At 42.8% G+C, this 26,995-nt stretch overlaps 1 protein-coding gene across 1 annotated transcript in view; it reads left to right on the top strand.

Annotated features, from left to right (window-relative positions):
- The first annotated feature begins 221 nt into the window (after positions 1-221).
- STIL (STIL centriolar assembly protein) overlaps positions 222-26,995 on the top strand; it is a 30,423-nt gene continuing 3,649 nt past the window's right edge. Inside the window, exons 1-14 of the mRNA XM_014575188.4 lie at positions 222-463; positions 3,552-3,614; positions 5,223-5,330; positions 8,367-8,482; positions 8,673-8,860; positions 11,394-11,641; positions 12,795-12,878; positions 13,007-13,093; positions 14,203-14,350; positions 15,538-15,647; positions 16,549-16,663; positions 20,134-21,219; positions 22,369-22,534; positions 23,496-23,712. Coding sequence (XP_014430674.3) covers positions 3,571-3,614; positions 5,223-5,330; positions 8,367-8,482; positions 8,673-8,860; positions 11,394-11,641; positions 12,795-12,878; positions 13,007-13,093; positions 14,203-14,350; positions 15,538-15,647; positions 16,549-16,663; positions 20,134-21,219; positions 22,369-22,534; positions 23,496-23,712 — 2,717 coding nt within the window. The 5' untranslated portion in view covers positions 222-463; positions 3,552-3,570. The remainder of the gene's footprint in view (positions 464-3,551; positions 3,615-5,222; positions 5,331-8,366; positions 8,483-8,672; positions 8,861-11,393; positions 11,642-12,794; positions 12,879-13,006; positions 13,094-14,202; positions 14,351-15,537; positions 15,648-16,548; positions 16,664-20,133; positions 21,220-22,368; positions 22,535-23,495; positions 23,713-26,995) is intronic.

Raw genomic sequence — 26,995 nt, 5'->3', positions numbered from 1 at the left:
CCCACATTCTGGATTCCCTATGGAGAGAGGAGTCCGTCTGAATTCTATGGAACGCTCTGCGTTACTTCTAATATAATTAGGGTGGGTGTGTCTCTTTAAATCTCGGTCCTCAGACGACTCGCCCGTTGCTATGGCCGCCAAGCCACGCCTTCCTCCTCAGGCCCACCCCGCGCGCTCTCGCTCTCTGGGTGACTTGACCGTTTAAAGCGGTAGTGTTTTTAAATCCCTTTTCGCTTGCGCGCGTCGAGCGCCGGCTTGCCCGGGGTGCCACCTGATTGGTTCCAAGAGCGAGTGGAAACGGCGTGCTGATTGGCCCGGCGCAAAAAACCCGGAGGCGGGCTGCGCGCCGCGCTTCCTGATTGGCTTACCGGGCCTGGCGGGGCGTGGTGCTTATTGGCGGGGCCGGCTGGCGGGGCCGCCGTTGGAGCCGCCACAGGCAAGCGCCCGGAAGGGGCCTGCTCAGGTGAGTCAGTTACCGGACTCCCCCCTTGGGTCGCTGCTTTGCCTGCGGTGGAAGCGGGGACGGGCCCCTCTCCAGGGTGAGGCCGGGGCGCCCCGCCCAGCGCGGGGTTGGGAAGCGGGAGGGTCCCGGCCTGTGGGGGGGATGCCCCGAGCCACCCTAAGGCAGGTCCGGGTCCCCTCCCCCGGCCTGGCTCCTCCCGCCTCCTGGTCTGGCGGGGGTCGCGGGCAGGCTGTGGTGGGTTCGTGTCGGCCTGCGGGCTCCACGGCTTGGCTACAGGCAGAGGTGATCTCTGAGGTGATCTCTGTGCGCGTTGTTATCTGTGGTGCCCAGGAGCCCGCTCACGGGCCGAGGCCCCATTTAATTTTCTTCTAAAAACAAGTTCTCCTGAGGTACCTGTGAGACGAGCAAAAATATATGGACTCATGAGCGTCCACGGGTCACTTACCTGGGGTAATGCCTGGGTCACGTCCCCACAAAAGCTCACGAGTCTACATCGTTTTGTTAGTCTGAGGGGGTGCCTACGCCGCAAAATTATTACGTAATAACGGCCGTTATGCTGAAATAACTATGCGAGCGTCTACGCAGCAAGTCTGTTGTTTTGAAATAACGGGCGGCTTATTCCGACTTCTGTAAGCCTCATTCTACGAAGACTAACGCCTATTCCGAAATAGCTATTTCCAGGGCTCCACAAATAATCCAATCTATTCGCCACGGGCGAGTAGTTTGTAACCCAGAAGAACCAAGTTTGATCTGTGCATGCCCCGGGGGATCTGTGCATGCGCAGATCGCCGGACAGCGCGACTGGCAAGCGGGGCTCGGCGAGCCCTGGGTATTTCTAAATAAGGCGTGTGTAGATGCTCCATTTCTGTTGTTTCGAAATAGCCCCTCACCAGGCCCATTTTAAGTTATTCCTCCAGGGGCTCTAAATCGAGATCGCATATCTACTTTAGGGAAGCTTGCCTCGGACTAATATTGAGGCTTCCTTGCAGTGTAGATGTACTATTTCGGGTTTAATGAATCCGAGGATACTGAGAGAGTTGGCAAATATCATTGCAGAGCCTTTGGCCATTATCTTTGGAAACTCATGGAGCTCGGGAGAGATCCCGGATGATTGGAAAAAGGCAAATGTAGTGCCCATCTTTAAAAAAGGACAGTCCAGGGAACTACAGACCAGACACCCTTACCTTAGTCCCTGGAAAAATCATGGAGGGAATCCTCAAGGAATCCATTTTGAGGCACTTGGAAGAGGGGAAAGTGATCAGGAATAGTCCACGTGGATTCACAAAGGGCAAGTAGTTCCTGATCAATCTGATTAGCGTCTATGATGAGGTAACTGGCTCTGTGGATATGGGAAAGTCAGTGGCTGGTATATACCTTGACTTCAGCAAAGTTTTTGATACAGTCTCCCACAGTATTCCTGCCAGCAAGTTAAGGGAGGATGGATTGGATAAATGGGCTATAAGATGCATAGAAAGCTGGCTAGACTGTCGGGTCCAATGGGTGGTGATCAACGGCTCGATGTCCGGTTGGCTGTCAGTTTCTAGTGGAGTGCCCCAAGGATTGGCTCTAGGGCAGATTTTGTTCAACATTTTTATTAATGACCTAGATGAGGGGATGGATTGCACCCTCAGTAAGTTTGTGGATGACACTAAGCTGGGGGAGAGGTAGATATACTGGATGGCAGGGATAGGGTACAGAGTGTCCTAGACAGATTAAAGCAGTGGTTCCCAAACTTTTTGGCATCACTCCCCCTTTTGTATTTTTGAGAAACCTTTCCCCCCCCCCCCCCACGTCCTCCATAGCAGCAAAATGTGTTGAGCAAAAAAAAAAAAGGAACTGGCTGGGGGAGAAGGGGCTGGGTCACCTCACGCCCCCCCAGTTTGGGAACCTGTGGGTTGGAGGTTTGGGCCAAAAGAAATCTGATGAGGTTCAACAAGGACAAGTGTAGAGTCCTGCACTTGTGACGGAAGAATCCCAAGCATTGTTATATGATGGTGACCAAATGGTTAAGTAGCAGTTCTGCAGAAAAGGACCTGGGAATTACAGTGGATGGGAAGCTGGGTATGAGTCAACAGTGTGCCCTTGTAGCCAAGAAGGCTAATGGCATATTAGGTTGCATTAGGGGGAGCATTGCCAGCTGATCTAGAGAAGTGATTATTACCCTTTATTTGGCTCTGGTGAGGCCATACCTGAAGTATTGTGTCCAGTTCTGGGACCCCCACTATAGATAGGATGGTCCTCAAAACATGGTGCTTTTTTAATAGAGCATATCCTAACTTTAAAGTAGAATTAGTGAAAAACTACCAAGGTAACTAGAAAGATGACTTTTTGGCAATTTTTTTCTTAGTTTTAATTTAAAATGAGCTGAAAATCGCGTATTTCTTGGTATGTCTTAGTCTTTCCAGTGTTTTATCTAAACATCTTAATTTCTCAAACTTTAAGAGAAATCTAAAAGTAATTAGTGCTTTGGCATGCACACCTTGGAGAGGGCCCAGCGGAGGGCGACCAAAATGATTAGGGGGCTTCAGCGCGTGACCTATGAGGAGAGACTGAGGGATTTGGGTTTGTTTAGTCTGCAGAAGAGAAGAGTGAGGGGGGATTTGATAGCAGCCTTCAATTTCCTGGAGGGAGGTTCCAAAGAGGATGGAGAGAGGCTGTTCACAGTAGTGAGGGATGGCAGAACAAGGAGCAGTGGTCTCAAGTTACAGTGGGAGAGGTCTAGGTTGGACGTTAGGAAAAACTATTTCCCTAGGAGGGTGGTGAAGTACTGGAATGGGTTACCTAGGGAGGTGGTGGAACCTCGATCCCTAGAGGTTTTTAAGTCTCAGCTTGACAAAGACCTGGCTGGGTTGATTGAGTTGGGGTTGGTCCTGCCTTGGGCAGTGGGCTGGACTTGATGACCTCCTGAGGTTTCTTCCAGCTCTGTGATTCTATTTCGAAATAAACTATTCTGGAATAACTATTCCAGAATAGCTTATTCAAAAATAACTGTGCAGTGTAGACATAGCCCGAGTTGCCACACGACTACTCATTTTTAAAGTTACAGACTAACATGACTGCCCCTCTGAGACTTCTGTTTTCTTTGCAGGGGATCGATCGCTGCAGTCATGGAGGCTATTTGTGCTGTTTCTGATCACCAAACCAATCCTAGGTATCTGCTCCCCTTTAGAGAAATTACTTTATGGAAAGCTTTTCTTGTTAATAATTTCCTTACAAGGGATTCAAAGAAAGCAAGTCTCTCTTGATATTTGGACCTACAAATAACACAGTTTTATTGTCTGCAATGAAGTATATGCCATCATGCTTTATTTATTTATATTATAATAATGCTTGGAGACCATAATCATGATTGGAGGCCCCTTGTGCATGGTGCTTCATAAATAGACTTAAATCACAGTCTTTTTTCTGAAGATGTCACAGTTGAAGGCCCTATTCTGCAGTCTGATCTTTGCAGGTGGATTCCTATGCCTCCACAGACCCTAATCCTCATTGGTCAGTTTTCACGATTGGACGCTAAATATTGTAAACTAATGAGACTACTTATGTTTAAAATAAATGTGTTTGGTGTATATTTTTGATTAATGTAAAACATTTTAAGGAAGAAGTCCTGAATTGGTCTTCAGTCAAATGTTAACAGTGGGTTATGAACCACGTTATATGGATTACTAACAGATTACTTCTGTTAACTTGAAGAAATCATAAAATAAAATTTGTAAGTGTACAGTTTTTTAACCTTTGAGTAGCTACAGCTTCTTAATGTCCTGAGTTCTGTTGTCACAAAACTCTCAGTAATACTCTTTGGCTGTGTCTACACTGGGCCACTTATTCCGGAAAAGGAGCTGATATTCCAGAATAAGCTGCGAGCTGTCTACACTGGCCCCTTGAATTTCCGGGAAAGCAGTGATGATTTACTGTAAGAAATGAGCTGCTTTTCCGGAAAAACTATGCTGCTCCCGCTCGGGCAAAAGTCCTTTTTCCAGAAAACTGTTCCGGAAAAGGGCCAGTGTAAACAGCACAGTAGTCTTTTCCACAAAAAAGCCCCAATCGCGAAAACGACGATCGGGGCTTTTTTCCGGAAAAGCGCGTCTACATTGGCCATGGACGCTTTTCCGGAAAAAGGGCTTTTCCGGAAAAGCATCCTGCCAATGTAGATGCTCTTTTTCCGGAAATACTTATAACGGAAAACTGTTCTGTTTTAAGCATTTTCGGAAAAAGGTGCCAGTGTAGACACAGCCTTTGTGTAACATGCAGTTTGACTTCAGGTAGAATTGTTTTTTAAATAGTCCTCAAAACACGCTGTTTTTTTAAATAGAGTATATTCTAAATTTAAAGTAGGATTAGTGGAAAACTATCAAGGAAACTAGAAAGATGACTTTTTGGCAATGTTTTTCTTAATTTTAAATAAGCTGAAAATCACTTATTTCTTGGTATGTTTTAGTTTTTCCAGTTTTTTATCTAGAACATCTTAATTCCTCAAGCTTTATCTAAAAGCAGTTAGTGCTTTGGCGTGCACACCTGACACCATATGAAGGAACTGTAGCAATTTGTCCTTTTAAAATGGCAAAATAAATGAAAATCATGTTATCGTCCTTGTTTCGTTCATGGGAAAAGTTTACGCTTCACCTGTTTTGATATTAAGACGTGGGGGTTTCTTCATTCATCTTCTGGCCCAACAACCCAAACTGTATAAAGTAAAGCTAAAAATATTAAGGTTAGTATATTACTCATTATTATTATTATTTTTTTTTTTTTTTTACAGAATTCCTTCAAGCAGGATGGTACCATTCAGTTTTCCTCTGTCAAAATGTGCACTTTGGGATCCAACACCTGTGGGAGATGTTATTGCTTCACACATCAGTTATTACAGGTATAAATTAGACTTGTTCATCATTGACATACAGAACATTAAATTAGAAGGGGCTCTTGTGAGTATGTAGGGAACACTATTCCACAAGTTACGTTCTGGTTTAGGGATGTAAATGACTAGACGACTATCCGATAAGCAAAAGCTTATTGGATAGTTGAAGGACTAGTGCCCCCCCCCCCCCCTTTTTGCTGCCTCTATCAGAGGCAGCAAGGTGGGGGAGCAGGAGCCAGTGCTGGGAGGAGCAAGCTTAAAACTCAGTTCCCTCCAGCATCCTCTCTGCGGGAGGCAGGGCGGTAGTGGGGACAGGGCGGGAGCCGGGAATCAGCTGATTCCCGGCTTGTGCTTAGTCCCAGACGTGCCTCTACTTTTTAGATGGATTAATAGCCAACAGGCTGTTAATCCATTTGAAAGGCTAAAGTGCAGCGGGAGTACCCAACGGGAGTTGGGAATCAGCTGTCCCAGCTCGAGCTGGGTTCCTCCCTCCACTCTGTGCACCAGCCTTTTAAATGGATTAAGAGCCGACAGGAGCTAACCCTGCTGCAGCTCCCCACTTATTGACTAGTCGATGGATAAACTAAATTTAACATCTCTATCCTTGCTATGGCATATTTCTTTTTCAGCCCTATTGAAGACTATTCCAATATCTGCTTAGCACATGTGTATGATAAAGCTTTATTGAGTTGTGTTATGATGTGGCATCTTAACCTTTGTAGGGATCTGTTCATCCCATATGCTTTCACAGACAGGGAGTCTTGATTTCCCCAGCGCCACCCCTGCAAAAGCAACTGTATACTGGAACTTTACATCATCTCAAGGGGCGACTGAAGAAGGGCTGTCTACAGCATCTTCCTCCAATGGCAGATATCCGTGTGTGTTAGTTCTTCTGACAAAACTAAGTACTTATCTTCTCTCCCTGCTTTTCTGGGGAGAGAACAGGGGTTTGCTTACTGCTGCATTGCTTCCATGCTTTTAGTAGGAACTATCCTACAAGGAAGCAGAGGAATGTTAGAGTGGAAATCACAGTGAGCGTAGTATAAATATCTAGCTATAGAGGGTTCCTTTCCTCTAAAGTGCTGGGGAGTCCCTTCCCTGTGGATTGGCATGGTCAACAGGATTGAGAGGTCCCTGTGAAAAATACCTGCCCTTTGAGGAAGAAGGTGAAAGAAAACTGAAAGGTACAAAGATGATCGCAAACCTCTTGTTTTCAGGGGCTAGTTGTCCTCTACCAGCACTCATCGGCAGGAAAGAGTGATCCTAACAAAGCGAATGCCAAAATGGTGAACTACATTAAAACTCAACCCAGAAATTCTAATTAAATAAAATGTCGAAAGCTTTGACACATACTCCTTTTAAAAGAAGTCAGAAAGCAAAGCCTGGCCCTCTTCCGTTCCTAGGGCAATGTGTGTCAGATCTGGGATTGTGCAGAGGGGGATGAGTTGGGGGAAGAAATAGAGGGAGTGTCTGTTTGCACTGACATGCCCTTGAGAAGAAAAGCTCTGACTCACGATTTCAGAGGGTAACATGGAAAGAGAATGTCAAAAGTTTGATTATTCAAACGAAGTCCATTAGCAGCATTAATATTAGGAGAGGAAAAATCCTACAACTGTAGCAGTGTAACAGTAGATAGATAACTCTTTTAGCACCTGTCAGTGCTAACAACAAGGAGTCCAGTGGTACCTTAGGGTATGTTTACACAGCAGGGCTAAAGTCGAATTAAACTACGCAACTTCATCTACGTCAATTGCGTAGCTGAAGTCGAAATAGCTTAACTCCAAATAGCTTAACTTGGCTTTTGGTGCTGTCTACACAGCAGGAAGTCGAAGGAAGAACACTCTTCCTTCGACTTCCCTTACTCCTTGTGAAAGGCTACCATGAGTCAGAATAAGTCCTCCAGCTCAACACTATTTAGAAATAAAGGCTTGTAGTGTAGACAAGCTCTTTGCTATTTCAGAATAATGCTTGCAGTGTAGATGTACCCTTAAAGACTAACAATTTTATTATGAAATAAGGTTTTGTGAGTTACAATTCACTTCATTGGACTCCTTGCTGTGTTTGCTGAAACACCCCTTTCAGAGGTACCTGTGTTAGTCTAAGTACTAGTTGAAGACAGCCTTCATGGCAGCCTAGAGAAGCTGTATGAGCTGAGTCGAAAAAGACTAAATCTAGATAATTGCCTGTTAAAGATTGGAAAAATGTTCTTTTAGTGGAGGATTAATCAGATTTTTTTTTTTGAAATTTAAGCATTGAACAGATTGTATACAAAAGTAGTCATTGTAATAGTTCATAGACATGTTACTTTTCAGTTGATCAGGCTGTACTTATGTTACACATCTGCTCTTTATGGATTTTTCTCACAATATGCCTGACTCCTTTACAGTGTAGTTATGAAATAGCTATTCATTGGGTCAATATAGATTTTTAAGACTTAAAATGCATGGTTTCCTAACCGTGACTGGGTATAATTTGGAACGTGCATTAAGAATGGCCATACTTGGTCAGACCAAAGGTCCATCTAGCCCAGTATCCTGTCTTCCAACCGTTTCCAATTCCACGTGACCCTGAGGGAGTGAACTCTACAGGTAGCCATCATGTGATTCCTCTCCTGTCATCAATTTCCAGCCTCTGACAAACAGAGGCTAGGAACACCATTCCAACCCATCCTGGCTAATAGCCATTCACACGGACAGTGTCAGTCTACAATTATCTCTTGCTCTTATGTTCTTCATGAATAGCTCACAGTGAAAACTAAACATGCAACTTCAAGGTAAAAAACTTTTGAGTGGCTGATAGCACCTAGATTCCACTATTCTTCCTGTTAATTAACAACATCCAAATCTCTACCTGTTCAGGGTATGGGATTGTTTTTTTTTTTTAATTGCAGTAAAATGTTGGTTTATTCTTTGAAATACTTTATTCAGGACAAAAGATGTATGTTTTTCCAAACTATACCTAAAATATTCTTGTTCATATACATATGAATATTTTTTAACAATATAGGTATTAAACACATTTATTGTCTCTTTTTCCTCCTCCCAGAAATCCCAAACTATTAATGATGGAGAAGGCTCTTCGTCTTGCCTATCGCCATGCTAAACAGAGTGAAAAAAAGTTCTTTTCCTGTTTTTTTCTTGGCACTCTTGCAGTGGAGGAAGGTAACACTTTTTTTTTTTTTTTTTTTAACCTATATGAATTTGTTATTAAATAGTTGTCACTGACTTGTTTCTGCATTTCTGGTGACTGAGCAAGCCTCAGTCATTGAACTGGACTAGAAGGTTTCAGGATGCAAGATACAGTGTATTTATTCACATCTGTTTTTCTTTGCCATGGCGCTTTTCGTCCCAGACGGTGAAGGTGTATCACTGACAATCGATAGATTTGATCCTGGTCGAGAAGTAACTGATGGTTTAGGTAAAGTTCCCACAGCACCTCTTCCTGGCGACTTTTTGATTCCATGTACAATTAATGTGTGGGGCTCTTCTTCTGGAGATGTTATAGTGCACAATTCTGAAGACTTCAACTTAGCTTTTAAGGTAAGCCATTTCTAGCTACAGTGACACTGAAAGCCATCTAGTCCCCTCTCAGGATCTTTCACTTTCCTGACATTTATCTAAATCCAAAGCAGCGGAGCAAAGGCTGGAAGGTTATCATGTATGAGGCCTGTGTGAAATGATCTGTTCTGAATCCATGTCATGATTGTCACTAAGCTCCTTTATTGGTAGTCTCAGTGCTGATCTCTGGCACTTGGAATTTCTGCTAAGACCAAACTCCTTTTGGCTCCTACATAAAGCTCTCTCCTAGAATGGTGGGTTAATATGGCTAAAGCTTGCTTTGTTACTGGTGCCAAATCATAGAATCCTAGGGTTGGAAGAGACCCCAGGAGGTCATCAAGGCCAACCCCTGCTAGAAGCAGGACCAATCCCAACTTAATCATCCCAGCCAGGTCTTTGTCAAGCCGGGACTTAAAAACCTCTAGGGATGGAGATTCCACCAGCTATCTAGGTAACCCATTCTAGTACTTCACCACCCTCCTAGGGAAATAGTTATTCACAAGAATGGGAGGTTCCAAAGAGGATGGAGAGAAGCTGTTCTCAGTGGTGACAGATGTCAGAATGAGGAGCTCAAGTTGCAGTGGGGGAGGTCTTGGATACTGGGGGGGGGGGACTATTTCAGTTTGCAAGGCAATATTCTACACTAAATTCTCTTAAAATCAAAAGATCTGTGATGTGAAACCTCCTCTGCCTGCAAACCTAACCCTCCTTATTGGTTGATTTACAGCAGGGGCGGGGAACCTTTTTTGCATTGAAGGCCATTGATGCACAGAAAAATCAGTCAGGGGCCGCACACAAGTGAGAAAAGCAAGGGGGAAACCCCTCACTGTGGCCCCTGACTGAGAAGGAGAAAGACACTCCCACATTCCCCTCGCACACCAAGCCTAGGAGGGGCCAGCCTAGCAGATTTTGTGCGCTTCAGCACCCAGAGGAGAGGCAAGGGGGCTCGAACACCAGCCTGGCCTCTCTAATACTGGAGGGGGCCTTGAGCCTCAGGCCAGATCCAGGCAAGCCGAGGGCCATGTCCAGTCCCCAGGCTTGAGATTCCCCACCTCTGATTTACAGAAAATCATGCGTGATGTAGGTGGATTTTTGTTGTTGTTTATGTATAAGAAATATCAGTTCTTCACATCCTTTTGACTTTTGGGGGGCAGGGCTAAAGAACCCTCTTTGAGTATGTCCACCTATGCTTGGCTCATACCAGCCAACATGAACTGCAGAGCTGTAATGATGCAATATAGACTTTTGGGGCTGGAACCCTGGCTCTGGTACCTTCCCAACTTGCAGGATCATAGAAGCTGGGCTACAGCCTGAGTCTGGAAGTCTACGTTGTAATGTAACAGGCGTACAGCCTGAGCCCCCCAGGAGGCTGAATCAGCATTGCAGTGTAGACAGAATTTTTGTTATTGGAAAAACTGTGTGAAATAATTGCGTCACAAGAGACAGCAAGATAAGCTACAGTTTTCCAAATGTTATGTAAGATGGGATGGGATATATAGTTACACTGATTAGTTTTGCTGTTTGAGAGTTGTGTTTCAAACTCTGATTTCAACTGAAGTCATAGAGCTAATCTTAGGTTTCAGTTGGCTAGGATTCTTTAATTCTTCTCTAGCTCTCCAGTTGGTCCTTCAACTAAATTAGGGAGGGCAAGCCCTGACAATGTTGACAAATTTTTGGTCAGTTACAAAATAGCAAGAGCATGGAGGGGGAGGAGGGCAGGTTGGGTTTTTTGTTGTTGTTTGTAGGATGGCTTTTGTTTTGTTTTTTAAAAATCAAAATCCATAGTAATAAGTACAAGCAATAAATGGTTATTCTCTGCAGTTAATGTAGTAGGCTTTACTGCTGGGCTGATTTCCTTTTCTATAAACTATATAAATGGGAACTTGTATGTCTTTAAAAAAATCTAGATTTAAAAATAAAGTAAACCTTTTCCTGGCCCAAATCTTGGGGTGGGAGGGTGAACAAATATCTCTTCTCCCAGAAAAGGGACACTTCAACTTTAGCTGTCATTCAAGGAAGCAGAGAACCTAGGGTAGCTAAATGTTGTTTTCCTGCTACGCATGCCCTCTGAATGTACTTGTGAGTTGGCTCTTCCTATTTAGAAAAAACAATTTATGTTCTAGTGAATAATTTCCTTGTGGTGGTGTTCATTTGTGTTACGAGGGCTTCTTGGATGCAAGCGGTTATCTTGTTGCTGGAGTTTGGATAAACTAAATCTTGCACCCTCCATTTAGCCTTGTAGGTGTTTTGTTTTGTGTTTTTTGTGTGTGCATTCCCAATTAACATAGCTAGCTATGCATTTTCATATACATTATGGATGCATTTCATATTACTATTTAGCATGTTCAGTTCATAAGCTGTTTGAAGGAGGAATGGATTCTTTGTGTTGAACAATGCATGGCACAATGTTATCCTTGATCCCTGACGCAGGCTTCTAGGCAGTACTGTAATATACACCTCCTATATAAATGATGTGTATAAAGACTAGTCTCAGAATTTTTTGTGTGTCTTCTAGATACTTCAACACAGTTTGTGCAGTAGAGACTCTTTGGATCTGTCCAAACTGCTCACCGTAAGAGTTCACATTGCTTCAACCGAGAACATGGACAACCTAAACTTCGATTTTCACTGGGCAGCTATTACTATAACCAATTCTTTAGAATACACTCCTGTGAAGCCTGTCCCAATTATTCCTACAGCCCTGGCAAGAAACTTGAGTGGGCATATGAATATTGCACAGATTCAGGGGATTTATAAATGTGGGTAAGTTCAATGCTAAAACTGTCAAGCATGAAATACTATTCAGTTCAGTGTCCTAGGATCAGTTAAATGGTGAAGGGAAATTTTTCCTCGTTAGTCTCAGTAGCTTGGCCTTCCTGCTTCCTAATAAAGACAGCTGAAGTATAAAAAAATATGATTTCTGATTTAGCTTTCAGTATCTTTAATTAGAAAGATTTTTACACAGTAGGGATGTGACCGGATAACCAGTTACCTGGTAATTATCACCCTTAACAGGTGATACTTACTGGGTAACAGTTAACTGTTACCTGGGAGCAGCCCTCCACCTGCTGCTCCCAGGCCATGCAGGCTGGGAGTCGGCAACTTTGTGGGGTGCAGATGGGGTTCGCCGGCTAGGAATCGGCAGGCTTGTGCAAGACAGAAGCAGCAGCAGAAGGGGAAAGGGCTACCAGTTCCCAGCCAGCCCACCTATTTAATCAGTTAAAGTTTAAGCAGTTAACTAATTAAATGGGATTTTACATCCCTGTTACATAGTGAGCAAAGGAAGCTAGTGCTCCCGAACAGGAATCATGAGACATTCTGAATCATTATATTCAACCAGAGCTCTTGCTTTTGACTTAGTAGGGGAAAAATCAGTCTATGAGAAGAAAAGGAAAACATAATTATAGTTTTGTTAGCTTTAAAAAAAAGCCTTCAGTCTTTTATAAATAGCAACCGTGCTAGATCTAGAAATGAAAATCAGGTGAGGTTGGGTGGAATATAGCCTTATTTTAAAAACATTTGTAAATATTCATAATAAGATAACATTAGAGAATCTTCATTCTGTCAGATTAATAGGGTGCACTGCGAACTTCATATATGACCTACATCAGAAAATAAACTAGTTTGAGCATACAGGGCTGTCAATTTATTTTTGTTTCTGGTTTGTGGACCTTTCAAAATGCAGATCTTCTAAGATGTAGTGGCTTCAATAACAGCTCAGTTGGGTTGTTGAGATCTAGAAAATAAGCTTGAGGCTATCTATTGTTCCTGATACATGAGTACTTTTGCCACCCAAAGCCTTAAAACAGCATCTTCTGAAAATACACCTTCAGAAGAAAATCCTGCACTGATCTTAAATATTGTCGTTCTGGACTTCCTCATTCCTAAACAAACACTTGGCCTATTAATGTTCCAGATACCTTACAATGGACCAAACCCGAAAACTACTTCTGGTGTTGGAATCTGATCCCAAAGCTTATACTTTGCCATTGGTTGGAATGTAAGTATTTGTCTAGCTTTGTATATTTTCCTGATACTTTTATCATTTTGTCATGTACTTGAGTGAGTGTTTTGGTGGAGAATATAAGAAATCCCTTTCTAAACAGATTTTTTTCCCATACCTTGTAGTTGGTTGAGTGGCATCACTCATATCTATAGTCCACCAGTCTGGGCTTGCTGCCTGCGCTATTTGTTCAGTTCTTCAATTCAAGAAAGGTAAATGACTTAAACTTGATTTGATAAAAGTATTGTTTGAGCTACCAAACACTAGATGCTATGGAAAACATGCTTTTGGTTTGATGTACTCCCCTTGATGGAGTATTGGCTGTATATAAATCAGACTAAATGAAGCAATGGTCCCTTTTGGACTTAAAATCTATTAATATAAAAATAAATTGCTTATATTCCTGAATACTAATGTCCATAAATTCGGTCAGTATACATCTAATGACTTTTGGAAACATGGCTAACCAAAAAGACCTTTCGACATTCAACAAAGGGCAAAATAACTTAATTCTTTGTTACTTAAATGTGCTGTATCACTTAATGGAGTTTTGAAATTAGCCACTTCAAAAATTTTGGACGTTCTTGGGGTTTTTTATTATTATTATTTTGTGTTCACTTCTCACAAGCATAAAGATATAGTCAGCTTGCACATGAAATTCTTTTCACAATATTTGAAAACTAATTCATGAATAAACTCTGCTTTTTACTGTCAATCTGTTGGTTTTTTTTATTGTTCTTGAACTTGAGTGAATTTTGTTTCAAATGCTGTATTGGACCTGTATATCTAATGTTCTCCAGCTACAGAAAATGCTAATATAATATGAGATTAAATTATTATCCTCCCCTAACACTTTTTTGAGTATTTTGATAGAAGAGCACTTTTGAGAATGTAGAAACAATTGAAGTACGGTACTTTCTTTAAAATTGTGGTTCACTACGTGATTTATAGAAGAAACCTTGTGATCAGTTAAGATGCTACAATATAGCACCTAGCAGTGTAGCAGTTCTGTCTTGACATCTGTTCTGTGAATGAGTTCCTCCATTTAGGAAGCCAAGTGATATAAAATAGTTTGATTTTAAAAAAAGGCCTACAGTTGTCATCCTGTTTTCTCCATGCACAGCATCAGTGAAAGGGCAACTGTATTTGTATGCAGTTCCTTACTGAAAGCTCACTCAATACTCATTTTTAGCTGAAGTACATCACCTTGGGTGTTCTTCATTTGTCAGTACATCATATAGGCAGTTTATTTGGTCAAGTGGCTTTTTCCTGTTTCTAAAATAGTGTATTTTTTAAAATGAGTGCCTTTTCTTTTATCTAGGGTTCTTTCAGAGTCTGGGAGCTTCCTTATTGTTTTCTATTCACTAACCCACAAGGAACCAGAGTTTTATGAGTGCCTTCCTTGCAGTGGGCAGACTGAACTAGGGTTCCAGCTGTTAACAAGTAAAGAAACATTACATCTCTTCAAAGTAAGTGGCTAGGTTGACTAATATCTTGGTTTGAGGTTATGCTATAGTACTGGGTTGGGCAATAATTTTTGATGGCGGGGGGCACTCCAAGAATTTGGAAAGTGGTCAAGGGCTTTGCTCTTCCATATTAATGGAGGAAGTGTGGGGTTTGGGTTGGAGGTTGAGTGCAGAAGGGAGCTTGCAGTAAGGGATTGGAGTGCAGGAGAGGGCATGGGGTCTGGAAGAGAGTTTAGAGTAAGGAAGCAGTTGTGACCTTGGCTTAGGGGACTAGGGTGGAGGGGCTGTGACCTAAGGAAGGATGGGGTTGTGACTAGGGGCAGGGGATTGGGATGCAGGATCTGGGAGGGGGCAGTGGGTTTGGGTTATATGGGGGGGCAAAGTTAGGCTCTGGCTGGGGTACCTTTACTTCCAGCCAGCAGCCTTCACAAGCAGACTCCCTACCCTGCACTGGTTTCAGGGACCATGTGGTTTTTGAACAGCTGCAAGCTTAAAGTGAGGGAGGCCAATAGGATTGTGCTGGGGGTGGGAGCAGTGTCTGAAGCTGCTCCTCCCTCCCCCGGGCTCACAGCTGTTCAAACAGAATCCGGCAGCAGCTTTTCTCAGTAGCAGCGCTGCATCCGTAGGCCCGATCTGGCAGCCTGGTGTGCTGGATTCAACCCAAGGAAGGTATTTTGCCCAGGCCTGCTGTAGTGGATTGATAATTAAAAGCTGAATTATAGCGTAAAGGTAGAAAGCATTAATGTGACCTGCACAAATTGAGTGTTAGTGTAGCTCTACACTAGTACAGTAATTATTCTAATTTCCTATGTTAACAGGGACTTAAAATACAAGAGGTCCTCCAAAGTCCACACATAGTTTGTAACTCTCTAATCATAAGTGCTAAAAAATTCTGAATATGAACAAACACCAAGAAGCTAAAGTTGTCACGACACAGTCACTCCTTTTGTGTAGGGAAAGCAATGGGAGACATCTATGAGGCATCCTTACTGACACCCAGTAGTGATGAGGCTGTTTCATACTCTTGAGTTACAGATTTGCATTGTGCAGGGAATGTACCTTTCAGTTAGTAACCAAATAAGAACATTCTCATCTGTTTGATAGCCATAATATAGCACGTTGGGGCAGTGGGTTGGATGTCACTGACTTGCTTCAGATTTTGTTAATACAATCCATTTATTTAATTTCAGAACGTTGAACCTTCAGACAAGCACCCTATTCAATTTGAGCTGAGTGCAGAAAACCAAAATGCAGAAACAGAGTTCTTCAGCAACGTTTCTAAGAATCTTTCCATTAGAAGGTGAAGAATCTCTTTCAAATGTCATTTACACACAGTCTTTTCCAACATGTGGTTTTGAATAAAATTCTTTGACTAGTGTAATGCAGGTCAGGCTAGATTATCCTAAAATGGCCTTACCTGGCCATTAAGTCTGCTAATTAAGGGAAGGTGCAAGTGATCAGAATTTGATTGTGGGGGGGAGGTTTCCAACTTTTAGTAAGGTCTAAAAGTTGACCATATTTTTCTAGACAAACTTCTACATGTAACTATACTAGATATATTGGCATTAAAGGCTTTTATACAATTAAGTGGATGTTTCCTAAAATATATGCCTTGCCTCGCGTGCTATATGATGCTGCTTTGGTGAATGCCAGTTGTCCAAGAAGGAAATCAGTGAAATGTCTCTTTTTGTCAGAGCTCTGAAATGTCCATAGCAGGGAGTTTAGATTTTATAAATCTAATTTGCCATTAAAACCTGAGTTTAACAATAAGATGGTCTTTATTCTGTGTAAAGCTATATTATGTATATTTTTCCTCAGCCCTGCTTTCCCTATTGGTGTTTTACATTGGGCATGATAAATCAGTGCCAACTCATAGAATGTCATTGGAAAGACTTATGTCAGTCAAAGATTCTTTGAATAAAAGCTGGATGATAATCCAGAAAGGGATGTTTATTCCCCTGTCTGCTTTAGAACTCTTCTTGCTATCTAACACTTCCTAGTCAGTCAGGAGAGAGATATTATCAAGTGGTTCATAACAGTGCTGTTCTGTAAATCTCCTGGTATGGGCCACACATCAGAAATAGATTAGGTTGTCAAGATTCATGCACTCTGTAAAACTTATTTTAAAATAGAAAAGTTACTCAAAGGTCTCTTGGTGGGGTTGGGTTTTTTGGGTCTTTTTTTGGTTTTGGTTTTTTCAGTTCTCCTCAAGGCTCCTCTCCCAGCAAATTGTCAGTGAGTGATCATGATTCAGGTGTGGAAGATGAAGATTTATCTCCAAGACCTATTCCAAGTCCTCATCCAGTGAGTCAACAGGTAACTTTAATTTTTTCTATACTGCCTCTCATCCAGGGATCCTTGGGATTTCTAAACATTATAGATGACTATTTTCTAACTCAAAAACAAAACAAAACTGGTAGGCTGAATGGGAGAATTCTATATTAGACAGAGGAAATTATCACAGAACTAAAAATTAATGGTAGTTTGGGTTCAAGTGATCATGACTTCTGCATGTTTATAACCAGGGCTCGACAAATCCACTTATCTACTTGCCCACGGCGAATAGATTTCAGCCAGTCGCCCCGTTCACTGGCGGTGCGTGCATGCGTAGTGTGGGTCTGGCACATGTGCGGGGCTGGCGAGTGGGTTTTCGCCACAGTCATCGAGCCCTGTTTATAACAGAATCAGAGTGAAGTCCAGACCAGTGAGAGAGAAATTTGGTATTTTAAGAGGAATAGTTTCACAGAGCTGAATATAATTGAGTCGGATTATCTGGGGAAAAAAACTTAATCAGAAAAGTGTGAATAATAATTGGGAATTGTGTAAGAGCATCTTACATGATGCTCAAAAGCTGTACTCACACAAATGAGGAAGAAGCACCATTTTAGTTTAAAAAAAATGACCTGTTGTAGAGGGGAAATGAAGAAAGGGAAAGGTGATAGCTATGAATAAAATCAGAAGTTACAAATTGTAGTAAATAAGGAAAGGGATACAACATGGCTGGCGGAGTTAAGAATAGAAAGGAGGTGGTTTTTTTTTTTCTTAATATATCAGGAACAAAAAATATCCTACAATGGTATTGGTCCATTACTAGGTGGAAATTTATAATAATGCAAAATAAACAAGAGTTCAGTAAATGTTTCTGTACTGGGAGGAGAGACAGATATCTCATCATAGTATGATAACACTCTTTCCATTCCACTATACTTTGGGAGGCTGGGGAGGACAGGGAAGGCAGCAGGAAGAAATGACTAAACAGTACACTTCTTGGTGGGAATTTGAGGGTCCCCTTAGTCCATCCTCTGTCTTTCTCTAAATTGTGTTCTGTGCTTTCAAAGCTTTTGAATGGCTGCATTTTATAAACTTGAGCTACCCAGAAATAAGTAAATACTTAGTATACTTAAGTCTAGAATGGTTACTTTAAAACTCTCACTCTAGGGATTTTTTTAGATGCCTGCGCTGCAAGTACTATAAACCGCACACTCTATCCTGAAAGGGAAGAACCAATTCTCAAGGAGTCTTGCGGCTGTTTCTCCTCCAGACACCCATCCCCCACAATAACACATTGACTCTGTAAGATACAACATCCGGACCTCCTTAGAGGCAGAAATTTTGCCTCAAAACAGAGCTTATCTACTTCAAGTGATTGCTCATATGTATTTCAGTGGATATGGTGCACACACAGTCATCAGAAGACTTTTCCCTAGCAGTACCTGTCAGACCGGCTGTGGTGCCTCCAGTGGTAACACCTGAAGATATCACATATATAGATCTGCCAACCTGACTCCTGTGTAGGTTCCTTCTTTCCTTTAGTGATGGTTGTTGGAGCTTCTGACTTCTTGCTTTGCAAGCAATTAGTCCCTAGCATAGTGTTCTTTTGTTGTGTAGATTAGCTGTTTGAGTTACTTGAGTAGTTAATTGAGGGGGGAGGGGTTTCCCCCTCCTGTTGGTCATGTTCCTGGGGCATGAAACAGGGTTTCAAGCAGTGTGCAAAGTGTGGCAAGCATATGCCCAGAGGGGATCTTTACACCACCTGCTTGAAGTGTCTTGGACAGGGTCACCTGCCAGATAAGTGCAGTATCTGCAAGGGGTTTAAGCTGCAAACTAAAAAGAAAAGGGACCAGTAGCGTAAACTGGTCCTCATGGAATCCACACTTAAACCATAGCCAGCCACTCCGATGCCACTGGTGTGCAGCATGCCATGCCCTGAAAAACAGCATTGGCACGGTTCCCCAGCACAGAAAAATTCAGGCCCCACTGACAGGTCTGTCGAGTCCAGTGTTGGTGGACTCCCAAATGCTCGTAGTAGTGGAGGAGGACTTTGATCTTCCTTCCACATTGGATGCATCTGAGGCCGTGAAGGACCTCATTGAACTTGATGGCACCATTTGAGGAACAGAACGTTCCCTTGGTAGCATCACTATCTACACCCATGTCCATGGCACCAGTAACATTGATGCGTGGGCCCTACCCAGCACTTCACCCAACACCAGTGGCTCTGCCTCAGTCCCAGACTATGGCTCTGCTACCTGCACTGCTACTTCGGTACCATGGGAAGCCCGCTGGCATGAGCATCCACTCCCACTCGCCTCAGTACCGGTCTCTGGCACAGTCTGGGTCAGTCCCTGCATGCTTGGAGTTCACATCCGAGGCGTACTGGCTTTCGGCCCTACCCCCAGGGACTACTGAATAGTTGTGTAACGGCTAAAATGTCATGCGGTTACACAGCTATATTCAATTATACACGCTCTAACATCCCTACTTTTCACATCAATCAGGATATTTTTCAGCCTGTTTTCTTCCCTAAGCCCTGTGCCAAGGACAGGGGGAGGTCACTACACTTGCTGGATGTGAGGTGTGCCCTCACTTTCTATATTGAGCACACTAAACCATTTTGCCCGTTGATGCAGTTTTTCATCTCCGTTGTGGAGTGCATGAAGGGCCTACTGATTATGTCGCAGTGCCCGTTGTCCTGAATCGCTACATATATCAAGCTGTGCTATGACTAGGCCAAGGTGCCAGCCCCATCGATCACAGGATATTCAGCATGAGTGCAAGCCTCATTGATGGCCTTTCTAGCACAAATCCCGATTCAGGACATCTGCAGTACCGCCGTGTGTATGTGGTCCTAGTTGCACACCTTCACGACTCATTACACTCTCACCCAGCAGTCCGGGGATGTTGTGGCATTTGGCAAGGCTATACTACACTCAGCAATGAGTTAGAATCCAACACATTCTCTGTACATACTGCTGCTAAGTCACATATTGGAATGAATACGAGAAGTCACTCAAAGAATGGTTACTTACCTTTTGTAACTGTTGCTCATGTCCATGCCAGACCCACCCACCTCCCTGGTGTCGGACAGTCCCAGCAAGAAGGAACTGAAGTGGGAGTTGGATCGGCAGGGGGATTATATGCGATGCCGCAAGGCATCATGGGTACCGCTAGGGAAAAGTCTTCCAACGATCATGCATGCAGTTCACACATGTATTTAGTATTGACATGCGCAGTGCATCTCGAAGAACAATAGTTACAAAAGGTAAGTAAGCGTTCTTTGTGATTCCTGTATTCCTATTGTTGGATCCCTTTAGCCTATGTTAATGCCTTGAATGGGTGGGGAAGAAGTCTTACTGACCAGAAGCAACATTTTTTTAAGTGTCCCATATTTATTTTAGCTACGAGTGGCAGAGAAGTTGTGCTTTTAGAAATATGTAGCTCAGATAAGGTGACCTGATGGTTCCTGAGTGAGTTTGACTTCATTCTTGTAATTGTCTCCTATCCAGGTTACTAGAATCCATCCTTCCGTTCCTGAACTCTCCCTCATCTTTGATGGTAGCTTCATAGAACCAAAACCAATGTCTCAGCCTATGGAAACTATGAATAACAAAAATCAGCCACTACTGGTACATCAGCTTAAAAAAAAGACTTGTTCAACAGGACCACTATACCACCAGAATCCATGCTCCGATAGTGATAAACAAAGCTGCAGCACCCATGTGGCACATCCTTCATTGAGACAGCCACCTAGCCAGTTAAACCAGATAATTCCAATTCTGAAACCTTGCAAAGCAAAGCAATTGCCACTACAACAGCAGCCTTGCTGTAGAAGAGTTGGCCTTCATACTAGAAAGAGTTCTGGATCTTCTTCCTCTTCACCATCCCCTTCTCCTGCAACACCTCTTAGTGGGCCTTCTACTGACACATCTGTGCATCAACCCAGGATGCCATCTGAAAAACTTGTATCAAATCCTGATGGAGCCACACAAAGAAAAGAAGAACCTCCAGCAAGGAGACCTTCAACATCTAATTCTAAGCAATATCCTGGTGCCATACAGCCTCTCCAGTACAACTTTGCTTTTTCACCCATGAACTCAAGAAGATCAACAGAACTGCAGGTGCCTGTCCCTCAAGTGCCATCTTGCTATCCAACTGGTGTGTGTAATTGTTGTCAGTTTCATGGACCTATCCAATACAGTTCAACAAATGCTTGTCCAGGAATGGTTAAAAGGGGTTCCAGCCACACACAAATCCAATCTGATGTTCCTCAAGAGAGTGCATATTCAGTTTTCCATCAAAATGTCACTTGTCCAAATACTTGCTGCAGTCCAGTACATACCCCAAGTAGCCCTGTAACTCATGGATATAATGGGGAAATGGGGAGTTGCTCTGTTGGTTGCAGTTTATCACCTGGATCAAGATTTTCTTCACCGGCAAGCCCTTGCAATCTCCAGTGCTGTGCAGCCCATTCAGCGTGCATGTGTGCCCTTACCCCCAAAATGGGATCAGATAATGGAATGATGGGATTATCTCCAGATGCTTACAGGATTCTTACAGAACAAAACAGGCAGCTGAAATTACTTCAAGCTCAGGTTTGTTTGGGAGGTTTTCTCCTCTGCCCTCTTACTGATCTGGTAAATAGTTTCTAAAAATAAGACTAATCAGAATAACTTTGGTTATAGCTACCTTTTTTAGTTGGGAAAGGGGATCCTGTCAAATTGGGACCCAGTTCTCTAAGTAGGCAGCTCTACTGATAATTGGTCTCCGTTAAAAGCAAATTGAAAGTGATTTGATTTTTCTAATTAGATTTTGTAATTACAATCAAGTAACACAGGTAAATGTTTGCTCTGCTTTCGGCAAATTGTTTTGTGTTGCTAGTAGATGTGCTTTCTGGGTGGGTAGAGACAGCTAACTGCATAGTTTAATTAGCCATGAACTGGTTTTGAATTAATATAAATATACAGTGAAAGAACCTTGCATTCTAATTTTTTTCTTCTCCCATAACCAAATTTGCAACTTACTACATTATAAAAAAAAAAAATTGTGCAACCTTTTTTGAGAAGCACACATGCCTCCATTGTTTGTTTATATATAAAAATAAAAATCAGAGGGGAGGGGTAGCCATGTTAGTCTGAATGTGTAAAAGCAACGAGAGTCCTGTGGCACCTTATAGACTAACAGATGTATTGGAGCATAAGCTTTCGTGGGCAATTTTAGCCTCTAAGGCGCCACAAGACTACTCATTTTTAAAGTTACAGACTAACATTAATTCCCCCCCACCTCTCCTCGGAACCTAAGTAAGATTCTTTCACAGTCAAGCACTCCAAGTTACATGCTAGATTTTTGGTTGCCCATGAAACCTTAAGTCTGCCCTAAATCTGGCCTTTCCAAACTCAGCATCCTTTACGTTGCAACGTTGTTTAACCTATTGGGAACGGGAGAGAGATACAAAAGGGACTAATCATTGTGTCTTTGACCAGGCACAGTGCAAAGATTTTTGGTGTAGTTCTGCCATTGTGACCTTCATTTGCCTTCTATTTCAAGCTTAAAAGCAACAAATCATGCTAAACTCTCTGATGGTAAATAAAATACCATTAAACTTGTCTTGTACTGCAACATACTCAGAATTTGAATCCAGATCTTCAGAAATGAAAGTCTTGTAGGGTAACTTATTGTCGCTATTGTCCTGAGAATATTATACTTGCACTGCAAGTGATGTACTCTCCTGATAACTGTTACAGATCCAGCGTTTGTTGGAAGCACAAACTCTTCAACCTTGTTCCCCCAAAACCACCATAGATAACAAGGCCTTGCAGTGTGAGAAGCAGTTGGAATTTGTTGCCATGGAAACACAGTCCTCCCAAGGTTTACACATGAGAAAAAGTGTGAGCATTGCTGTAAGCACAGGTAAGGTTTTTTTATTATTTTTCAGAATGATAGAAATATAAACCTGTTAATGGTGCTTAGACTTTTCTCTTGTGCCTGATTTTCAGAAGTACTTAGCACCCACCACTGTATAGTCAATCAGCTGGTAGGTGTTGAGCACCTCTGAAAATCAGGCCTGTCTTTTGGGAATTGTCATGCAAGGCCAGATAAGAGTTACTCATGACAAGGAGATGAAGCTATGTCTGATCTCATTGGAAATGTAAAATTCCCTTAATCTTCAGTGAAGTCTTTTGTTCAACCCATGACTCCGTTACAATAATTGTGGGCCCTTTCTCTATATGCATGATGATGTACGTTCTCTTGCTTTATGTGTAATAATTCTAATCCTGGTTTATGTGCTATCAGGCATTTAAAAGTCTCCATTCCTTCCCTTCCCCCCAATGCTATATATTGGATATTGATGTCATACCTATCTTCAAGGGAAAAACTGACTCTTTCATGTCAGTGAGTCACTTGAATGACACTACTAAGTCATGAACTAATGTTCCTAGTCCTTTTAACACTTTATGACAAGGTTGTGGCTGGTTTGGAGGAGGAGAAAAGTTGAATCTTACTGATGGGATACATTCCTTTCTTCAAACTCAGAAGTGAATTTAGAGGTATACAAGACTAACTGTATTCCTATCTAGTTGTTTCTTTTGTTAAATAAAACAGTATTTATTTGCTATTGCACATAAATGTAATTTTTTTTAATTGAAGAACAGTGTTAACTTCGGCAGTTATTTCCCTAACTAAAGGTAGCTTTCTCCAATTATTTTACGGACTGTTTTAGAACTTAAGTCATTTTTTAAAAAATAATGAAAATAAATTTAAACACAGCAATGGATATAATTTCTGTGAAAGTGCAGACAAATTATTTGAAAACTAGATAATCATTCTAAACTGCTTAAAATCATGAGCTACATTAATTTTCCTCTCCTAGGTGCTAGCTTATTTTGGAACTCACCATCTGAAAAGCAAAAAGACTCAGTGTGTCCAATTAAACAAGATGACCCTGAAATATCAAAAGAAGAAATAAGCATTTCTATTAACACTGAGCAAGATACAAGTATTGCCTCCTCGTTAAAGGCTGTTGACATACCTAGCTTTATAGAAAGTAGCCATGTTGCAGAAGAAGGAACTAACCAGGCTGGACTCAGGTAAATATTTGATTTGAATAATTCTATTTGAGGGTTGAAAGTACTTGTTCACTATTTACAGGCAGTCCCCGGGTTACATACAAGATAGGGACTGTAGGTTTGTTCTTAAGTTGAATCTGTATGTAAGTCGGAACTGGCGTCAGCTGCTGCTGAAACTGATCAGTTTCAACTGCGGCTGAATCTGGATGCCAGTTCTGACTTACATGCAGATTCAACTTAAGAAACCCAGGCGTCCCCAAGTCAGCTGCTGCTGAAACTGATCAGCGGCTGATTCCAGGAAGCCTGGGGCAGAGCAACTCTGCCTCGGGCTTCCTGTAGTCAGCCGCTGGTCAGTTTCAGCAGCGGCTGACTTGGGGATGCCTGGGGTAGAGCAGCTGGGGTGCTGCTGGGTTGCTCCAGTAGCGGCTCCTCGGTGCTACTGGAGCAACCCAGCAGCACCCCAGCTGCCCTGCCCCAGGCGTCCTGATTCAGCCGCTGCTGAAACTGACCAGCAGCGGCTGAATCAGGATGCCTGGGGCAGAGCAGCTGGGGTGCTGCCGGGTTGGTCCGGAGCGGAGCGGCGCTGCGGGACCAACCTGGCAGCCCCCAGCTGCTCTACCCCAGGGGTACGCAAGAAAAGCCTGGTCTGCTGGGGCGGGGCACTAGCTGCACACACCTCCCCACCCCCCCCCAGCAGACCAGGGGGACAGGAGCAAAGCCTTGGAGCACGCCCGCAGCGGGACAGCCCAAGCGCGCCCGGGCTGTCCCGCTGCGGGCGTGCTCCAAGGCTTTGCTCCCCGTCTCCCTGCAGACCAGGGACGTGCTCAGAGGCTTTGCTTTCCGTCTCCCTGGTCTGCAGAGAGACGGGGAGCAAAGCCTTGGAGCACGCCCGCAGCGGGACAGCCCAGGCGCGCCTGGGCTGTCCCACTGCAGGTGTGCTCCGCGGCTTTGCTCCTGTCCCCCTGGTCTGCTGTCTCCTGTCCCCCTGGTCGTTTGCAGATGTGCTCCGCGGCTTTGCTCCTGTCCCCCTGGTCTGCTGTCTCCTGTCCCCCTGGTCGTTTGCCCGGGAGCAAAGCCGCCCAGGTGGCGGCTTTGCTCTGGTGTCCCTGGTCTGCTGGGGGGGGTCCAGCGGCTTTGCTGGACCCCCTCCCCAGCAGACCAGGGAGACCGGGAGAAGCTTTTCTCACCCCGTAGGACATGGGTGGCGACCCGCCGCCCGTGAGCTCCGGGGCGAAAAAAGCCCCATTCGTAAGTGCGGATCCGACGTAAGTCGGGGACTGCCTGTAGTTCATTTGCTGTTAAGTAACTTGTGCAGATGTACCAAATATAGTTGCCATTAGTAATTGGTCACCTTTGGTAGTCAGCCAGCAGCCATCTGCAGTGGCTGGTGGCAACAAAAGCCATTTATGTAACTTGAAAATTGCAGAGCTCTTCCAAGCAGTATTCTCATCCTTCCCTAAAATCACAAAGGGGGAAGCACTGCTATACTGCTTATCATTTTTCTATGACCTCTCCACTGCCAGTTTTCAAAGTCCTTACAGTTGTCATGCTCTCGGCAGGCTGATTTATCCCCAAGACTAAAGGTCTTGTGATTTGGCTTTCTCTCTGGATTCTTCTATACATCTAATCATGGACTTTTTCCTTGTGTTCTTTCTACACTCTGTTAAAATATAGCATCTATTCATCTGACACCAGAATAAGCCATTCTGATTATTTTAAACCTTCATTCACAATTTTACAATATTAAGAAACTTTAACTCCAGGCACTTCTCATGTTAGAGAATGAGACTATACTTAACTATGCATAAATATCCCCAAACACTTTCCTTAATAAAGAATCAAGTGTTTTCATTTTCAGAAAGTTACATGAATAGAACATTCTGATCCGGTACATTTCACAGGTATGAAAATCCAAGTGAAGACAGACCATTTAGGTCAGATTACATTAATGTCCAAAAGATCAGACATTAAACTGGTAAACTTAGAGAAATCCTATTTAAAACTAACTGGGGGCTCAGAATTAGAATTAGGGGAGCAGTATGCCTGTATAGGTTTAGTTAACATGACCATTGATTCAATCAGTTCTTTTCTCACATGGCTGGTTTCAGAGAGAACTCTCTAGAGGACTGTTTTCCAACTTGTTTTTCCTTTACTCACGTGAAATTTTGTGATGGATTTTTCATGGAAAAAACACACAGTAGCATTTGGTTTTACTTTTTTTTTTTTTTTACTGGGGATAATGAATTGCTTCTCCTTGCAGTAATTGATAACCCACATTGACTATCTGGCACAGCACATGATTTAAATCTTATCTCTTTCAACATGCACTGTTGATTAGTTTGGGCTCTGATATTTCTGCTATCGCTCTTGTTTGTTTCTGGGGGGTCACCCAGAGATCTATCTGGGACCCCAGCATTATCATTCCTTCTGGCCTCAACTGTTACAATTTGTAGATAACACCCAGATACTGTGGTTTCCTCATGCCCTGCGATAGTTCACTCTGGCATATCTGGATTTCTGATGTGTGGAGACTTGGAATCAGATTCTTTCCTGAAGCTCCCATTCATGTCAGTAACTGAAATTTTTCAGTCTGGACTTCATTTACCCTATTGTAGAAGCCATTTGAGTGTGTAGCATTGTGAACATACCATCCTTTCAGTCCCATTGTTATTTCTTTAAAACTACAGTATGTGAAAATCTCAGTACATGTTTATATTGGACATAGTAGCAACTATTGTTACTAATATTTGTTAAAATGACTTGAACTAAAAAGCAAAACCAACACGAGTCCTGAAGGGTTCTGAATTGCTGGCACTTTGAAAAAACTGATGTCTCAGGTAAAATTAAGGCCAGAATGAGGACCATAGATAATTTAGTCTGATCACCTATGCAACACAATGTCATCATGAAGAAAAGTATATATGCCCGGTAGGTAACCAGGCTCTCTTTGAAGGCTTCAAGAGATAAAGAATGCACCACTTCCTTAAGTGTCTTGTGATTAACCACTGGAACCTTCACTGTTTAAAGACATTGTGCCTTATTTCCAATTTGAAGTTGTCTCGCTTTATTTTCTAGCTGTTGGTTTTTGTGCCTTTTTTGGGGGGGGGTAGATGAGTACCCAATATATCCTCCGCAGGAAGGTTCTTATATACTGCAAACAGTCACCTCTTGATCTTCTTTTTGATAAGCTAAACAGAGCTCCTTCAGCCTCTCCTGTAAAGCACTTTTTTTCCAGCGCTTGAATCATTTGCATAGCTCTTTGTTGTACACCCTCCAACTTTTCAACATATTGTAGAAAATTGAG

This window comes from Pelodiscus sinensis, chromosome 9, assembly GCF_052426305.1.
Source record: "Pelodiscus sinensis isolate ZL-2025 chromosome 9, ASM5242630v1, whole genome shotgun sequence".
NCBI lineage: Eukaryota > Metazoa > Chordata > Testudines > Trionychidae > Pelodiscus > Pelodiscus sinensis.
The sequence above is the reverse complement of the archived record's forward strand: the minus strand, read 5'-3'. Positions and strand labels throughout refer to the sequence as shown.